The following is a 14,206-nucleotide window of genomic DNA, read 5'->3' on the forward strand; positions in this document are numbered from 1 at the left end:
ATGGTATGAAATAGTGATAATTTTTATAAGTTTAATTAACGAATAAAAAATATTAAACGAATGTTTTAATTTTATTATTTGTTTATTTTTCTAGCATATGCTGGAATAAATGTCCTATATTATTATTAGCATTTAGCAGCAAGGAATCTTCAATTTTTACATTCCACCGTTGAGCGGTAAGCTTACCTCGAAAATATCGAACACAAAAACGATAAATTTCAGTCTACTTTTGGCCATTTGTATTTATATTTTGATTATAAACCACCATAAAGTTATTTTCTTCCAGAAATTTGAACGATTATTTCTTTAATTAAGAGTGATATTTATGTATAATAAAATTTATTTTATAAATTATTGTTTTTTGAGTTAAGATGATGATTATAGACTTAAGGTTCTAATTTAATTTTTAAGTTGAGACGATGTTTAACATTATCTGTTAAATTATAAAATTTAATTCAAAATTTAAATAATTTATATATAATATGATTTTGTTAACTTATTTTTTTTAATTTATTTGTATTTTATTTATCCCTACATATATTATTATTAATTTAATTATGTTTGACAACATCAACGAGGGTTGGTATAAACTGTCGAGGTTTAAGAATTTAAGCTTATAAGATTAAGTTTAAATTCTACCACGGTCACTCTAGGAGGGCAATCTATAAATTCATACATAAGTTTTAATTGAGTCTTTCCCTATTCCTGGATTGGATGAGTCATCTATGACTTAAACTTTTTTTTAAAAAAAAATTTGTTTGGAAGCGAAGGAAAAAAATGTGAGGGATATTGTTTCGATGGCAAAGATTACTAAAGAAACTGGGCCGTGGCCAAGAAAATATTAAAGAAACTGGGCTACTTTGCTTTTAAGTGCTGATGTGCCACTCAAAAAGCCATAAATTGGTCACTGCACTGCATTTTTTCAACCTAATTCAGGAATTTTATTGAGGTTTAATTGCAGTCACATACTCAAATCATACACACATTCCAAATTAGTTTAGAATTTCAAGATGCTATAATTTAGTCCCTAAAGTAATAGTATCGAATTAATTAGGTATTGTTATCAACTTAATCATCATTCGTACGTTAAGTGTTGGGCCAAATTTGAAATATGCTGATCAAATTTTAAACTTCTGTATACTTAAAAAATAAATAGTATTTATGAATGATAAAATTCAAAATATTTAATGGATTTTGAACTAATCTTACTTTTAAGAGGTAATGGAACAATTTTAGTACTTTCTTACCCCATATATATTCAAAATTAGTATTTTATTAATTATATATTTAATATTGGAAAAGATAAAACTCTAATGGTACAATATATAATAGGGTAAAGTACATAAATAGTCTCTTGACTATAGGGCGTTACTTTGTTGAGTCCTATGAGTATTAAAAGTTATGAAATGGTCCCTTAACTATAGGGTGTTGCTATGTTGAGTCACCCAATTATTAAAAGTTATAAAATAGTCCTCTAACTACAACATGATGTTGCTTTGTTGAGTCACCCGATTATTAAAAGTTACAAAATAGTCCTCTAACTGCAACATGATGTTTTGTTGAGTCTCTCAACTATTAAAATTACAAAATGGTCACCCGACTATTTATATGTTTTTAACTCATCCTTTTTCGTTTAAAAGATTGATGATAGTCTGAGTTGAACATTAACATGATGATTAAGATATGATATTCGTTTGAGATTTTGCGATCAGATTTTATCATATCACAGTCAAAAGGTTAACGTCTAACTCAAATTGTCATAGATTTTTAACAGAGAAGGACGAGCCTGTAACATATGAATAGTCGAGTGACTATTTTATAACTTTTAATAATCAATGGACTCAACAAAGCAATACCCTATAGTCAAGGGACCATTTCATAACTTTTAATACTCAGGTGACTCAACAAAGCAACACCCTATAGTTGAAGGATCATTTGTGTACTTTATCCTATATAATAAACCATCAAATGTTTAGATAAGATTTTTGTAAATTATTCTTTTATATTTACATATCAAATGAGGCTGAGTGAAACAGAACGATCATGATTTATGAACATATCTGATATCTACGAAAGTGGCAGTGATATTAAAGTCTTAACATGCGAGGTTGAGATAAAGCATGTGAATATTGGGTTGGATTTGGTGACATCCACTCGTCTTGTTCTATTTTCATCTCTAATAGTCATTAAGAGTGAACGATAATTTTAATTTTTAACATATTATATTTAAAGTATTTAAAAGTTTATATACAAATCTTTAAAATAATTCAAATTAATATTTAATCCTAAAATTGACTGTTTGATCAATAAAACAATCTAATCAAAAGTGTAATTAGGGTGTTGGCCAGTGCCTCATTTTCCTTTCTAATTTTCTTTAACTTTTTAAAACATATAGTAAAAGAATGTTTTCTTCCCTCCCTATCTACAATTTGTTAATTTTTATCTCAGTTCCCAATTTAAAAACTTTTAGCTTCTCCTCAACTGGTAAACCAAGGATTTAATTAAAATGTTTAGACCTTTGACGACAAATTTTAAACTTGAACAATAGTTCGAGGATGTAGGGCAAAATTAATCCATGTTGTATAGGTTAACAACTAGTTGTTTTTAGCTCCTCGTACAAGAGATGTCATCGAAAAGGACGACATAAATGACTAACTATCTAACATTGGGTTCATTAAAGTTCATACCAAGGGATTCACACATTTTATTTTCAGAGTCTAATAATCTGCTTTCCACCTGACATTTCGTACCTTTCGTTGTCGGATAAATGTGTTCCTCGTAACATATAAATAATGAGTTATTTTGCTCATTTCTTATTATCTAAACAAAAACACTATTTACTCTTCTTTGAGAAAAAAAAATATATATTTCAAGAAGAGTAAAATTATCGGTTTTCAATTCAGATTTTAGGTATATAAAATAACGAAGGATCATGTTGATCTCTGAGGATAGCGCCCTCTTCGAGGATTACACTAATTTAAACGATTTTACTTATAAAATAATTTTATTTTAACTTTGTTATCTTATTTTTTTTAATAAGTGCTAACGATACATTTTTAATATTACTATTTCTTTTCAATAAAGTCCAAATCTCATTATTAAGTAAATACCATATATAAGTTTTCAGATTATATTTGTTTTGACCCGCTATATACGGTTCTATATATGTGTATTGATTTAATCTTTATTACAATGGTACAAATGCATTATGGATTTTTATTCCATATGCTAACGATAAAAAAAAATCATAATGGCGGTTGTATAAATTTTATTTATGATTTGGGTTTATAATTTTAGGGTTAAATTTAAGTTTAGAGTCATTCAGACATAACGTTCGTCATTCAAATACACATACTTGTAAAATTTATTTATTTATTAATTGAACCAAAAATGAATAGAAGTCTAGAGCAGTGGACTTCAATGCTGAAGACCCAAGCGGTCTTGGTCGAGCAGAATCTGCAGTTCAACAGGGGGCTCTTCGAGTATCATCAGTGAATTCTCATGGGTATTGGGCATCTTGGCAAATGCATCAGCATGACGGTTTCCTTCGCGAGATATCCAAATGATTTCCGTCATCCAAGCCTTGTTACGAATTCTTGCTATAGCACGAAGGTGAGTTTACAGCCGCAGTATTGTTCACCATACGAACCGCTTGTTAAGAATCTAATTGAACTCGGAGGACTTCAAATCCTTGTTGCCAAGCAAGCTGTAGACCGAAGTATATGGCCCAAAGCTCGGCTTGAAGAACGTCGAGAATACCCACAACTTTGTGGAATCCGATCATCCAAACACAATCTTTGTCACGAATAAGACCACCGATTGAACATGTGTATAGAATGATTCTCATGCATTATTTACAATTGTAACATTGCCACAAATTAAGCTCAGCAAACGTGTTGTATTTAGAGATAACAATTAGACTCGAATTCAATGTGTTTTGATCCAATCCAATAGGATTTTTTTAAAAATCAGATTTTGTAAAGGGTGAGGTTGGATCGTGTTGGGTTCGAATTTAGGGTGAAATTTTTTCAACCTGATACAAGATAAATAGTATAATTTCCTTCTATATATTCATAGGTAATATTCGTAATATCTCATATATATATATTTTTCAATTAGACCTTTATCTTATTAAATACATACATATATGTGTGTGTCGGGTGCATCAGGTTCTATATGGTTGAATGATTTTTTTTAATCTCTTTTCGAGTTAAATTGAATTGTTTGAATACCCGATTCAATCAAATTTGTTGCCATCCTAATTGTATTTTAGAGCAAACATAAGTTGTTGAGAATTGATGAACATTCAAGGCAACTACTATTGGCGATCAGAAAGGAAAAAACAAAATCACTTGGAGTATGTTTTTGCATGCCCTTTCTCATTTAATACATGGTTTTTTCCATTCATTAACGTCACTAGCAATATTGTTGGTATGGCTGAAGAAGTTGAACAAAAAGTCGAATCACTTCAATCTGCCATCGGCTCAATTGTCAACTTTCACATTAAATGTTAATTCAGATATAACATCTAATATATTTAAAACACATAAATCAAATTTTAAATAAATTTATACTTTCGGATAGACAAGACAAATCTGACCTGTTAAAAAAACGACTCCTAAATTTTAGTGAGATTATTATTTGTTGTTTTATCAAGTCACATCAAAACTATCCATTTAATAAATATAGAAGCCTTTAAATTTTTATCAATGCCAAATCACTAATGTGACTTGATTGATATGATATTGAAACTTTAGAAACTTTTGAAATTTAAAGACCATTGTAGAATCCGAGTCATATATATATATATATATATATATATATGATTCATCAGTCAGCACAATGAATTCAACCTGTCACAACTGAAATTAACTTCAGCTTCATGGTCTGCATATAAAATGCTGCACAACAGAGTGGTAGAGTAATGGGAAGTACAGAATCAACGTCACAAGGGATTATTGGGAGTTTAGTAAGTAATGATCGAAAACAAAAAAATAATCATTTGAGCATGATCCATGCTCTTAGATTCAAATACGATACTGAGAGCTACAAAAATGGAGGATTGGATCCTTTATTATGCTCATTTAAATAGAGTTAGCTGTTGTATAAATCAAGTCTAATGTGGTTTTGCAACATACCCATCAACCGCAAAGTTCCGAGTGGCAGCAGGGATTGCTAAACGAATTCCATCGAGTTCCGAACTTGCAACTATTTGACATCCCAGACGAGATCTGAAATAGTTTGAGAGCAAGGCAATCCATTTCGATTAAATTTCACACACACACACACATATCATCGAGCAGATTATAATGAAGGAGCTCACGTTTCTGTAAGCCCAAAGGCCAGGTCCAACATGTCATTCTCCTCATCAACTGGATCTTCTAATTTATTATAGTACTCCATGTCCTAGCAAAAGAGTCGATAGTTAGGAGATAATAGGTTGAAAGAATATTAAATATTAATGTAAACCGATTAACATCATGTTTGATTAATATAATGGCAATAGCATACCATCACTATGACATGACATGTTGAACAAGCAAGTGAACCCTCACATGCTCCTGAAATGGCGGTACTAACGGACATTACATATTGGCAATGAATTATAAATTAGTTGACCAAAGTACTTAACCCGTAAATGAACTACTCCAAGTCTCCAATAAAATGGAAGCTAGAAAATCATGGTTCAACAATGAATAATGATCCTTACCTTCGAGCTCTATATCGTTTTCATGAGCTGCTTCCAGCATAGATATTCCAATAGGCACTCGTATGGGGATATCTTCTCCATCCTTTGAAACAAATGTGACAGATATCCTGCCATATAAGACAATCTACCGTGAAAAAAAGAACAAAATAAAAATAATCAATTTTAGATTATTGTGTACGAAGCCATTAAGTCGAACTCAAACTCCACTTTCAAAGTCGGCGAATGTCATAAATTGCAATCTGAATCTACCACAAACTAAAAAAGTGCAAGAGCCACATCAAGCAGAGATAGACAGAAGACCAGAAAAGCACTCCAGCAAAATCCACAACCAATTAAAGGCTCCTGTATAAATAGATACAGATCCTCCTACGAATGGGTTTGTGCAGGATGCTATTCTACCCCTTAGCTGAGGCCTTAATTGAACATCAAAGTTCAAGTTTGCTTCCAAGCATGCCAAAATATGTAAAAAATGTTTCGTCTTGACAAAGAAAGTCTTTTCCTATGTAGTGCCATATTATCAGTATAGAATAACTTAAAATGTCGTTGAAGTTATATCACCATCTCTCCAAGAACTTGAAAATCGAAATTAAGTTTGTTTATTTCTTCTTTAATGTTTTTATGCATTGTATCCTAAAAAATAATCGGGGAGTTGATAATTAATATGACCTAGATAAAAAATTCACCAATCTAATAAGATTAACACTAAATGAAAGATCCATAACTTCATCCAACAGTCCTAGCCACCATGCTATTAAAATTTTATTTAAAGAGCTTACTCTTCTTTCTCTTCATCCCCTCCTGCAGAAGCACCGTCAGAAGCCGAGGTAGAAATACCATGATACTTTTGCAATACAGCACCGTGGAAGGCTCTAATTTCTGGCAGGAATTCAAGCTGACCAAAAAAATTGAAGAAACAAGAGAAGGATGATGGGAAAATTTCACTGATAATTTGCTGAACACAAAAACATATTTTTCCAGATAAATAGCTATAATTGAAATCCTTTCCTATTCAAAACTCTGAAGGGTAATATCAACAATATGGAGATATCGTATCGTTCTTCAATGTTTATACCAATACCAACCATAGATGTGCTGTACTTCAATATCTCGGAAATTATTTCCTTAAATACCCTTGCAACAAGATGTTTGTTTCCTCCATCTTATTACTATTCAGATCTCATCAAATGTTTGTTTGAGTTCAACCATATTTTCTCATGCAATTGGCACCTAATTTTAGCACTACTTTGCTATCCCTCTGACAAATCCAAAACTTGTCACCAGAACTAACATTAATGAAATAATACTATCCCCTTAGAAAACAAAATCAATGGCACACCATTTCCTTTTGGTAGATATGACAAGAGACCATTCTTCTCACATGAAAACGAGACCGCACTCAGTCATCTATGAGCTCTTCAAAAATCAGAATAATTCGATTATGCTAACAACTAATTATTTTCTAAACTTGAATGAGGGGCAAGGACTAATCGTGTCATTAGCTCATTGACTAGAGTAGTCAACACAATACATCTCCTAAAAAGTTATAAGATTATCCACTATTGGGTCACATAACTAGCTACTGATAAAGAGGCTAATCTCATTTACATTTCACGACTAAAGCTTCAACTTAATTCCCAATAAACTGCTAAATTTTCCAGTTAATTTCATTCACAGTTGCACTTCACTATTCAAGACAGGGTCAAGCATATCATAAGCGCTAAAATAACTTGGCCAATTGTTGACAACAACCAAATGTGAATGTTAACCACAAATCATTTCTTAGGTTGCATTCTTTCAACGACATGAAAGGGATAGGTAAAGCATGTCAAATCATATTTTCCCCAAATGAAATATGTAACCATCACTAACCAGAGACTGCTGGTATTGCCTGCAAGGCCCTTGTGTATAATATCTTGTTCTATACGTATGTGTACATCCACCTGTCGAAGAGAGTACAATTTCATGTCGAGTCTGTATGTTAAGGTTTCACATACACAATTATCAAAACAACTTGTCTACTTAGAAACTACAAGTCCATCATTTTTTTTTATTTCTCTAATATTAATAATGGCAATCAAGCATAACAAATGAAGCTAAATTGAAAATAAAAGCATACCTCTTGATAGCTCTCGGGCAACCCGAAATCCAACTCTACAAAGCCTAGAAATTAACATAATTTGAAGTGATAAGATAGGCCCTGTGGAAAGTATGGGAAACCAATATAGTTTTAGAGATTAAAAACTCCATTCCTTTGGCAAACGTATCAAATTCCAAAATAACTTGCTTTTCAGAGCGAATTAATTAAAAAAAAGATTTAACAGAGTGTTTAACTATTTATCTACGCAGTTGTTTAATGATAATAGAAAAATAATTAAATCCCCAAAAAGCAGAAATAACGATTAAAGTGAACCAGTGAAGAACTTTAGAAATAACGATTAAAGTATATGTATATATTACCTTTTGTAACGAGATAAAAGAGAGAAATGAAACAGCGAGCTTCGCTGGATTTTTTAAGCCGAGAAAGCCCACTAGGTTCGGCGGCAAAGAGTCACCGCCGGCGAAGGCAATTTGCTGAAGTTTGACGAACAATTTTGTTTTGAATAATATGCGCCGTCGAGAGAGACAAAGAAGAAAGAATGAGTGCTCTATACCAAACCCAATAGAAACGGCGCCGTTTGAAGGTAAACTTTTAAAGAAAAGAGGTAAAACCAATTCATGGAGATGCGGGGGATCGAACCCCGTGCCTCTCGCATGCAAAGCGAGCGCTCTACCATTTGAGCTACATCCCCTGCTGATAAAAGACTTATTATATTTGTTTATATCAATTATAATATCAGTTTTGTTTTTAACGTGTTAACTTGACTAATTAAAAAATTAATGTATTTTAAAAGATTATGAGAATTGAAGATTTGATTTTTAAAAAAAGATAATCTAATTTAAAATTTTTTTAGGATATTATAAGTTCGATTCTTATGCTCTTTAAATATATATTAATATTTTTAAATCATAAATTAATGATATAATAACAATAGTACGATAATGAGAGTTTAAAATTTTATATATAATATTTTGAAATTAATTTAAAGTTATAATTTTAAAATTAATATAAAACATTTTAAATTAATAAATTAATGTATAAAGAGGTCCTAGTTTGAGACATCATTTATTTCTTATATATATAAAACTAGAGGTGGGGCTGTTTAAAAGGGAAGAATAAAATAGATAAAAAAAAAGGAGACAAGGCTGGGCCCACAGAGAATAAGAGAAGCACGTGCACCCAAGAAGCAAAGAAACGAAAAGCGATGTTTGGTCCAATTACGGGTGACACGTCATCCAAAGTTGAGCTAATCTACCCCTTTACTTACGGTTTCTCATTCGATCTCCTCCATCACCACCACACAATTAATAACACAAAAGAATCACTATTCTTAATCTTTAAGTAGGGGTGTGAGTTTTCTTATATCGGATTAGATATATGAAAATTCAAATCATTAAAATTGTGATCCTATTAGATTCGGAAAAAAATCAGATATTTAAAATTTCAGATATTTAGATATTTGGATCCGAATATAAATTTGAGTATAACAAAAATTTAAAATTTAAGTTTAACATTTGTTGACTTTATATAATATATTATATACATATACTATATATATATTTAGCAAAAACATACTTGAACAATTCTAATATAAGATCTTAATGTGTTATTTTAAGGGCTAAAAAACAAATAAATCTAAAAAGAAAAAAAGAAAAAGAATGAATAATAGATACAAAAGATATAAAGTTATAAAAATTGATGGGCCCATTTCAATATGCAAAAGTATGGTAACAGAGTTTGATTCTTCAAAAGGCGTCTTAGATAATTCGAAATTACATTTTAATATATCCATATTCAATCTGATTATTTTTTCCAAATATTCGATTTGAATTATCTGAAAATTAAAAGTTTAATCGAACATTTAAATTTTTAGATTAAATTAATAAAATGACAGATGAATTAGTTGGATTGGATTTTTTTTACACAAAAATATATTGAAAACACATGTTATGATTCACTCAGTTTAAAAAAAATGTACAGAGAACCACATAACCTCGCATAAAAAATTAGATCCAGTCTATGGTGGGGTTCAAACCCATGTCTAAGTCATATAGAACATTTTTAAGGGCAAATGGTACTACACATCATCTCATAAATCGTATTAAATATAATATAAGTTTCTGACAGTCTCTTAAAAATCGAGAGATAAAATTTTATAAAAATACTTTTAGAAAATATAATATCAATTATTAAGATTTTTCAATCAAATATTCGATCAACACAACGTCATAAACATTTCTCAAAAAATGGAAAAATTCATCAATAATAAAAAATCAGTACAAGGTGTATTTAGATTTATTACATTTTTTTATTATATAAATAAACCGTGCTTGAATATTTAAATTTGAATTAAAAAAATACGTTATTTACATTGTATTTACTATTTAGATTCAATTGGACTTGTTCATGAGCTGTCTACTGCAGCAAGTTACCTTGTTACTTTTGGATGCAATGGAAAACTACTTAATCACCCCCCAATTTTTTTTAAAAAAGTAGACCTCTATTTAATAACTCAATTTATGATTTGATCCCTCTACTATTCTAAAATTGATAATTAATTCTTAATATTTTAACTTGATATAATTGAGTCTATTTACTTCAAATAGTATTCATTAGCTAGCTAGTCCATATAATTGGCATCGTTAACCATTTCGAATAAGACCTTGACATAGATTTTTTTCTTAAAAACACTTATTCACACGTATAAAGTACAATTATTTATGTTCTTCGTACATTTGAAATTTAACACACATGTTTTTATTTTTAGAGATTTAGTCTCTTTACTTTTCAGGTATTAAAATTAAATCCAATTGTTAACACAATTAAAATTCTTTTATTAATTTGGGTCCATTACATTTGAAATTGAGGAAAAAAAATTCAAATTGGTAGCCATGTAGCAATAAAAAAGTCTAAAATACCTGAATTTAATAGAAACATTTTTTTTTTTGAAAAATGATTTGTATTCGAAAAATGGAGAATACAAGAATAAGACGACATCGAGGGACTCGTTAAAAAACCTCCCTAAAATTAGATGGAGAAAAAAGAGTACACCAAGAGTTTTCATTGGAAGAAAACCAAAGCTGAAAAAAGCAATACCACGTATTAGACGAATCAACCACACAATAAGGAAAAACGAAATATATCTACAGCACTGCTAGCAACCAGAAACTGCAACAACGTTCCAGCACCGAATCAGCAAATGCCACCCAACAACAAAGAATGACCATTGGAAAGGCAAACATGTGGCGCACAACATCTCCAAACAACTGAGGAAGCAAGACCCTACCACCAACTAGCATATGAAACAACTTCAAACAAGAGCAGTAAAAAAAGCAAGCCTCCAGAGATATGTAACCACCCATAAAAATAGAGATTGGATATGCACAGCAACACATCCCTAGAAACCAATTACAAGAAAATGATCAACAAAAACACTGTTGCCTAAAAATCCCAACAACCATACTTGGATCCCTAATAAAATCCGCGATAAGAATGTAACACTCAGGCCATTTCCACTTGCACCAGCAACCCAACCTCCAAATCGCAGCATCAAAACAACTATCAATGCAAAAACTCCTATTGTTAAACATAACATCATTTCTATGGACCCATATAGACCACAAGAATGCAAACAAGGCCAAATTCCATATCTTTTTGGACGATTTACAGATCGGGAAATCATTCCAGTAAACAAAGAGTGAACGCACATCGCTAGGGGAAATGAAAACGAAATTCCAAAACGTACACCAACGACACCATAAGATCCAAACTGTGATGCAGTGACAAAAAGATGATTTATAGATTCTTGTTCCTTATGGCACAACACACAGAAGGAAGAGACCATGGAAGACACCCCTCTTTTCTCAAGCTCGAATAAAACTAGCAGTCTATGGAGGACTGCTCTCCAAACAAAAAACTCTACTTTTGGAGGGGCAACGTTAGCCCAAACAAGCTTCCAAACCAAGTATCTATCCTCTTCCACCGAAGAAACCTTAAGCGGGTTTGAATTATATCAAATTAAAGTATGAAGAGTTAGAAATAGAGGTTTTAAGAAGAAATTGGAATAGTTAACACCATCAATTATTTGCACTTACCAATGATGTTGTAAAAGAAGAGGGTTTGAATTATAACAAATTAAAGTATAATAGCTAAAATTCTTATTTTAGCATAGTGTAGAGACCAAAACATAATTTGACCTTTTAATAATAAAGGAGAATGACCATTATTCAGTTAATGGATTTTTAATTAAAACACGTAATGAACATCAGTTATTGATTTAATTAGATAAAATAACTTAATTGATTTAAGGGTAATTAATATCTGATGAATTGATAAATAGAGCTTTAAAATCCATTGAAATGGACACCGTACTGCATTTAGCAGAAAACTCCAACCTCCGACACAGTCGCTTTACCCAAAGCAAATGTTGCTGCCACAATCAATGAAACAGCAAAACATTTCCAAATAATTAAAACCCGGAATCAGAAGAACTACCAACTCCGATTTCACTAACAATTGTTTTGTTTTTTTTGGGTGTTTTTCTTCTTCCTCCTCGTATCATTTTCCATCTTCGGTTTCCAATTCCCGACCCAAACCTCTTCCCTGTATTGCAGAGAATATTCAACAATGGATGATCAAGGCGAGAGCAAGTCCGGGATCCGGCAATTCATCAAACTGAAAGAAATCCTTCAAAAGTGGCAACCCGTCACTTTATGTTCGATGCCGGAAACGGATACCCCGCACTCGGGTGAAAATCACGGTTTTTCCTCACCGGCGGTCAACAGAAGTCTAAAGGATATTATGCGTTATGATTCCGATGAGGATAGTAGCCACGGTCCAGAGCCACCGGCTGATGTCCCGAAGGGATATCTAGCGGTTTACGTGGGGCAGGAGCTTCGAAGGTTTATCATCCCCACAAGCTACCTTAGCCATCCCGTGTTCACGATCTTGCTGGAGAAGGCGGAGGAGGAATTCGGGTACGATCATAACGGAGGACTTACTCTCCCGTGCGAGATCGAGACCTTCAAGTATCTCCTCAAGTGCATAGAGAACCATCCTAAGGATCGCCCTGTTGACAGCTCGGTTCCGAAGCAGGCATTTACTTTGCATCGCCATTCCAATTTTCAACCACATTATTCTCCAAACTTTCAACTAATACAAAACTTTCTTTTGATTGTTGCAGCTGCAGATTCATTAGATTCGTGGGGTTGAAGCAAGTTCACCATGTAAGCATTTTACTACTCTATTACTCCTATTTGGTCATTGATAAACAATAGAGTCAGGGTCGTAGGAATTGGACGATGAATCGAGAGACATGTTGTTTCCATTCAGTGTTGGATTCCGTAGTGATGTTTTCGTGGGTTTAATTTACTAAGCACATGCTGCTACAGTGTGGATGCACGGAAAGTGAAGTGCAATGGCAGTGATTATATATAATATTGAATTGTCATGTGGGTTTGGATTGAGTTGTCCCACTTTTGCCTTGTTATTACGGTCTGGTACCATAAGCTCATATGATTGATTATTTATTTATTATTATGAATCATCCAAGATTGTTTTATTGTTTGCACTACTCTTCTCATAAATTTGCACATGATCCAAAATATTGTATTCAAATTATTTTCAATTTCTTTAGCCGGTTATTATATTTAAATTTTCTATAATTATAATCAATATTAATTATTATAGCATACGACTAAATTGATAATTAAAGTATATTCCTAACGTGAATTGTTCAATGATAATGTCATCGGTGCTTGGAATTTTCTATGGGATTTTGACATTAAGGTTAGAGACATGAACCCATGAAGATTTTTTAATAGAGATAGCTGATCGATAAAGGGGACAGGAGAATTACAAATAACATCATATTCACTCTTAAAGGCCTAAATGTAATTATATAAATAAATAATTAAAATGTTATACATTATATTATATATTTTTAATTAAGTTACAAGAGAGTAATATATGTTTTAGTATTTTCAACCATTTGACAATAAAAACTCTCAATCACTCTTGCAATCGTTAATGCTTGAACCCGTGATCTCTAAGAATAATAATGATTCTTTTAACCAAGGTAAGTTGGTTCATTTATTTTATATATATATATATATATATATATATATATATATATAAAAAAGTAATACTCAAAAAAATGAATATGAAATCTATAAAACAAGAATATTTAAAGGTAGTGAAAGGATTGTTCAAATCAAGTTGGAATTGATTATTTTGAGTTGGGCCATTTTAAATTAGATTGTATTTAGTTTAAGTTTATTTTGAGTCGTATAGAATCTAGTTTAAATTTAGTTCAACTCTATGGTAAGTTAGACTGAGTTGAGTATTGAATCAGTCGATTTTTGACTTGAACTAATATCAGATTGATCGATTTTTGGTTC

At 31.5% G+C, this 14,206-nt stretch overlaps 2 protein-coding genes and 1 non-coding gene across 3 annotated transcripts; 1 reads left to right on the forward strand and 2 right to left on the reverse strand.

The window, feature by feature from the left end:
- Positions 1–4,935: 4,935 nt before the first annotated feature.
- LOC120192553 (2Fe-2S ferredoxin-like) lies at positions 4,936–8,363 on the reverse strand. Its single transcript, XM_039195311.1, has 8 exons — positions 8,168–8,363; positions 7,827–7,907; positions 7,580–7,650; positions 6,487–6,602; positions 5,711–5,817; positions 5,512–5,561; positions 5,324–5,406; positions 4,936–5,231 (listed from the first exon to the last, which is right to left on the reverse strand). The coding sequence occupies exons 2-8, from the start codon at positions 7,882–7,884 to the stop codon at positions 5,117–5,119; spliced, it is 600 nt and encodes a 199-aa protein (XP_039051242.1). The 5' UTR covers positions 7,885–7,907; positions 8,168–8,363; the 3' UTR covers positions 4,936–5,116.
- A 63-nt stretch (positions 8,364–8,426) lies between these two features.
- On the reverse strand, positions 8,427–8,499 carry TRNAA-UGC. Its single transcript has one exon. It is a non-coding gene; the product is annotated as a tRNA-Ala (tRNA).
- Positions 8,500–12,198: 3,699 nt separating this feature from the next.
- Positions 12,199–13,019, forward strand: LOC120192514. The gene is made up of 2 exons (XM_039195287.1): positions 12,199–12,266; positions 12,428–13,019. The coding sequence occupies exons 1-2, from the start codon at positions 12,232–12,234 to the stop codon at positions 13,017–13,019; spliced, it is 627 nt and encodes a 208-aa protein (XP_039051218.1). The 5' UTR covers positions 12,199–12,231.
- The last annotated feature ends 1,187 nt before the right edge of the window (positions 13,020–14,206 follow it).

Source organism: Hibiscus syriacus, unplaced genomic scaffold (assembly GCF_006381635.1).
Source record: "Hibiscus syriacus cultivar Baekdansim isolate YM2019G1 unplaced genomic scaffold, ASM638163v2 tig00116975_pilon, whole genome shotgun sequence".
Lineage (NCBI taxonomy): Eukaryota > Viridiplantae > Streptophyta > Magnoliopsida > Malvales > Malvaceae > Hibiscus > Hibiscus syriacus.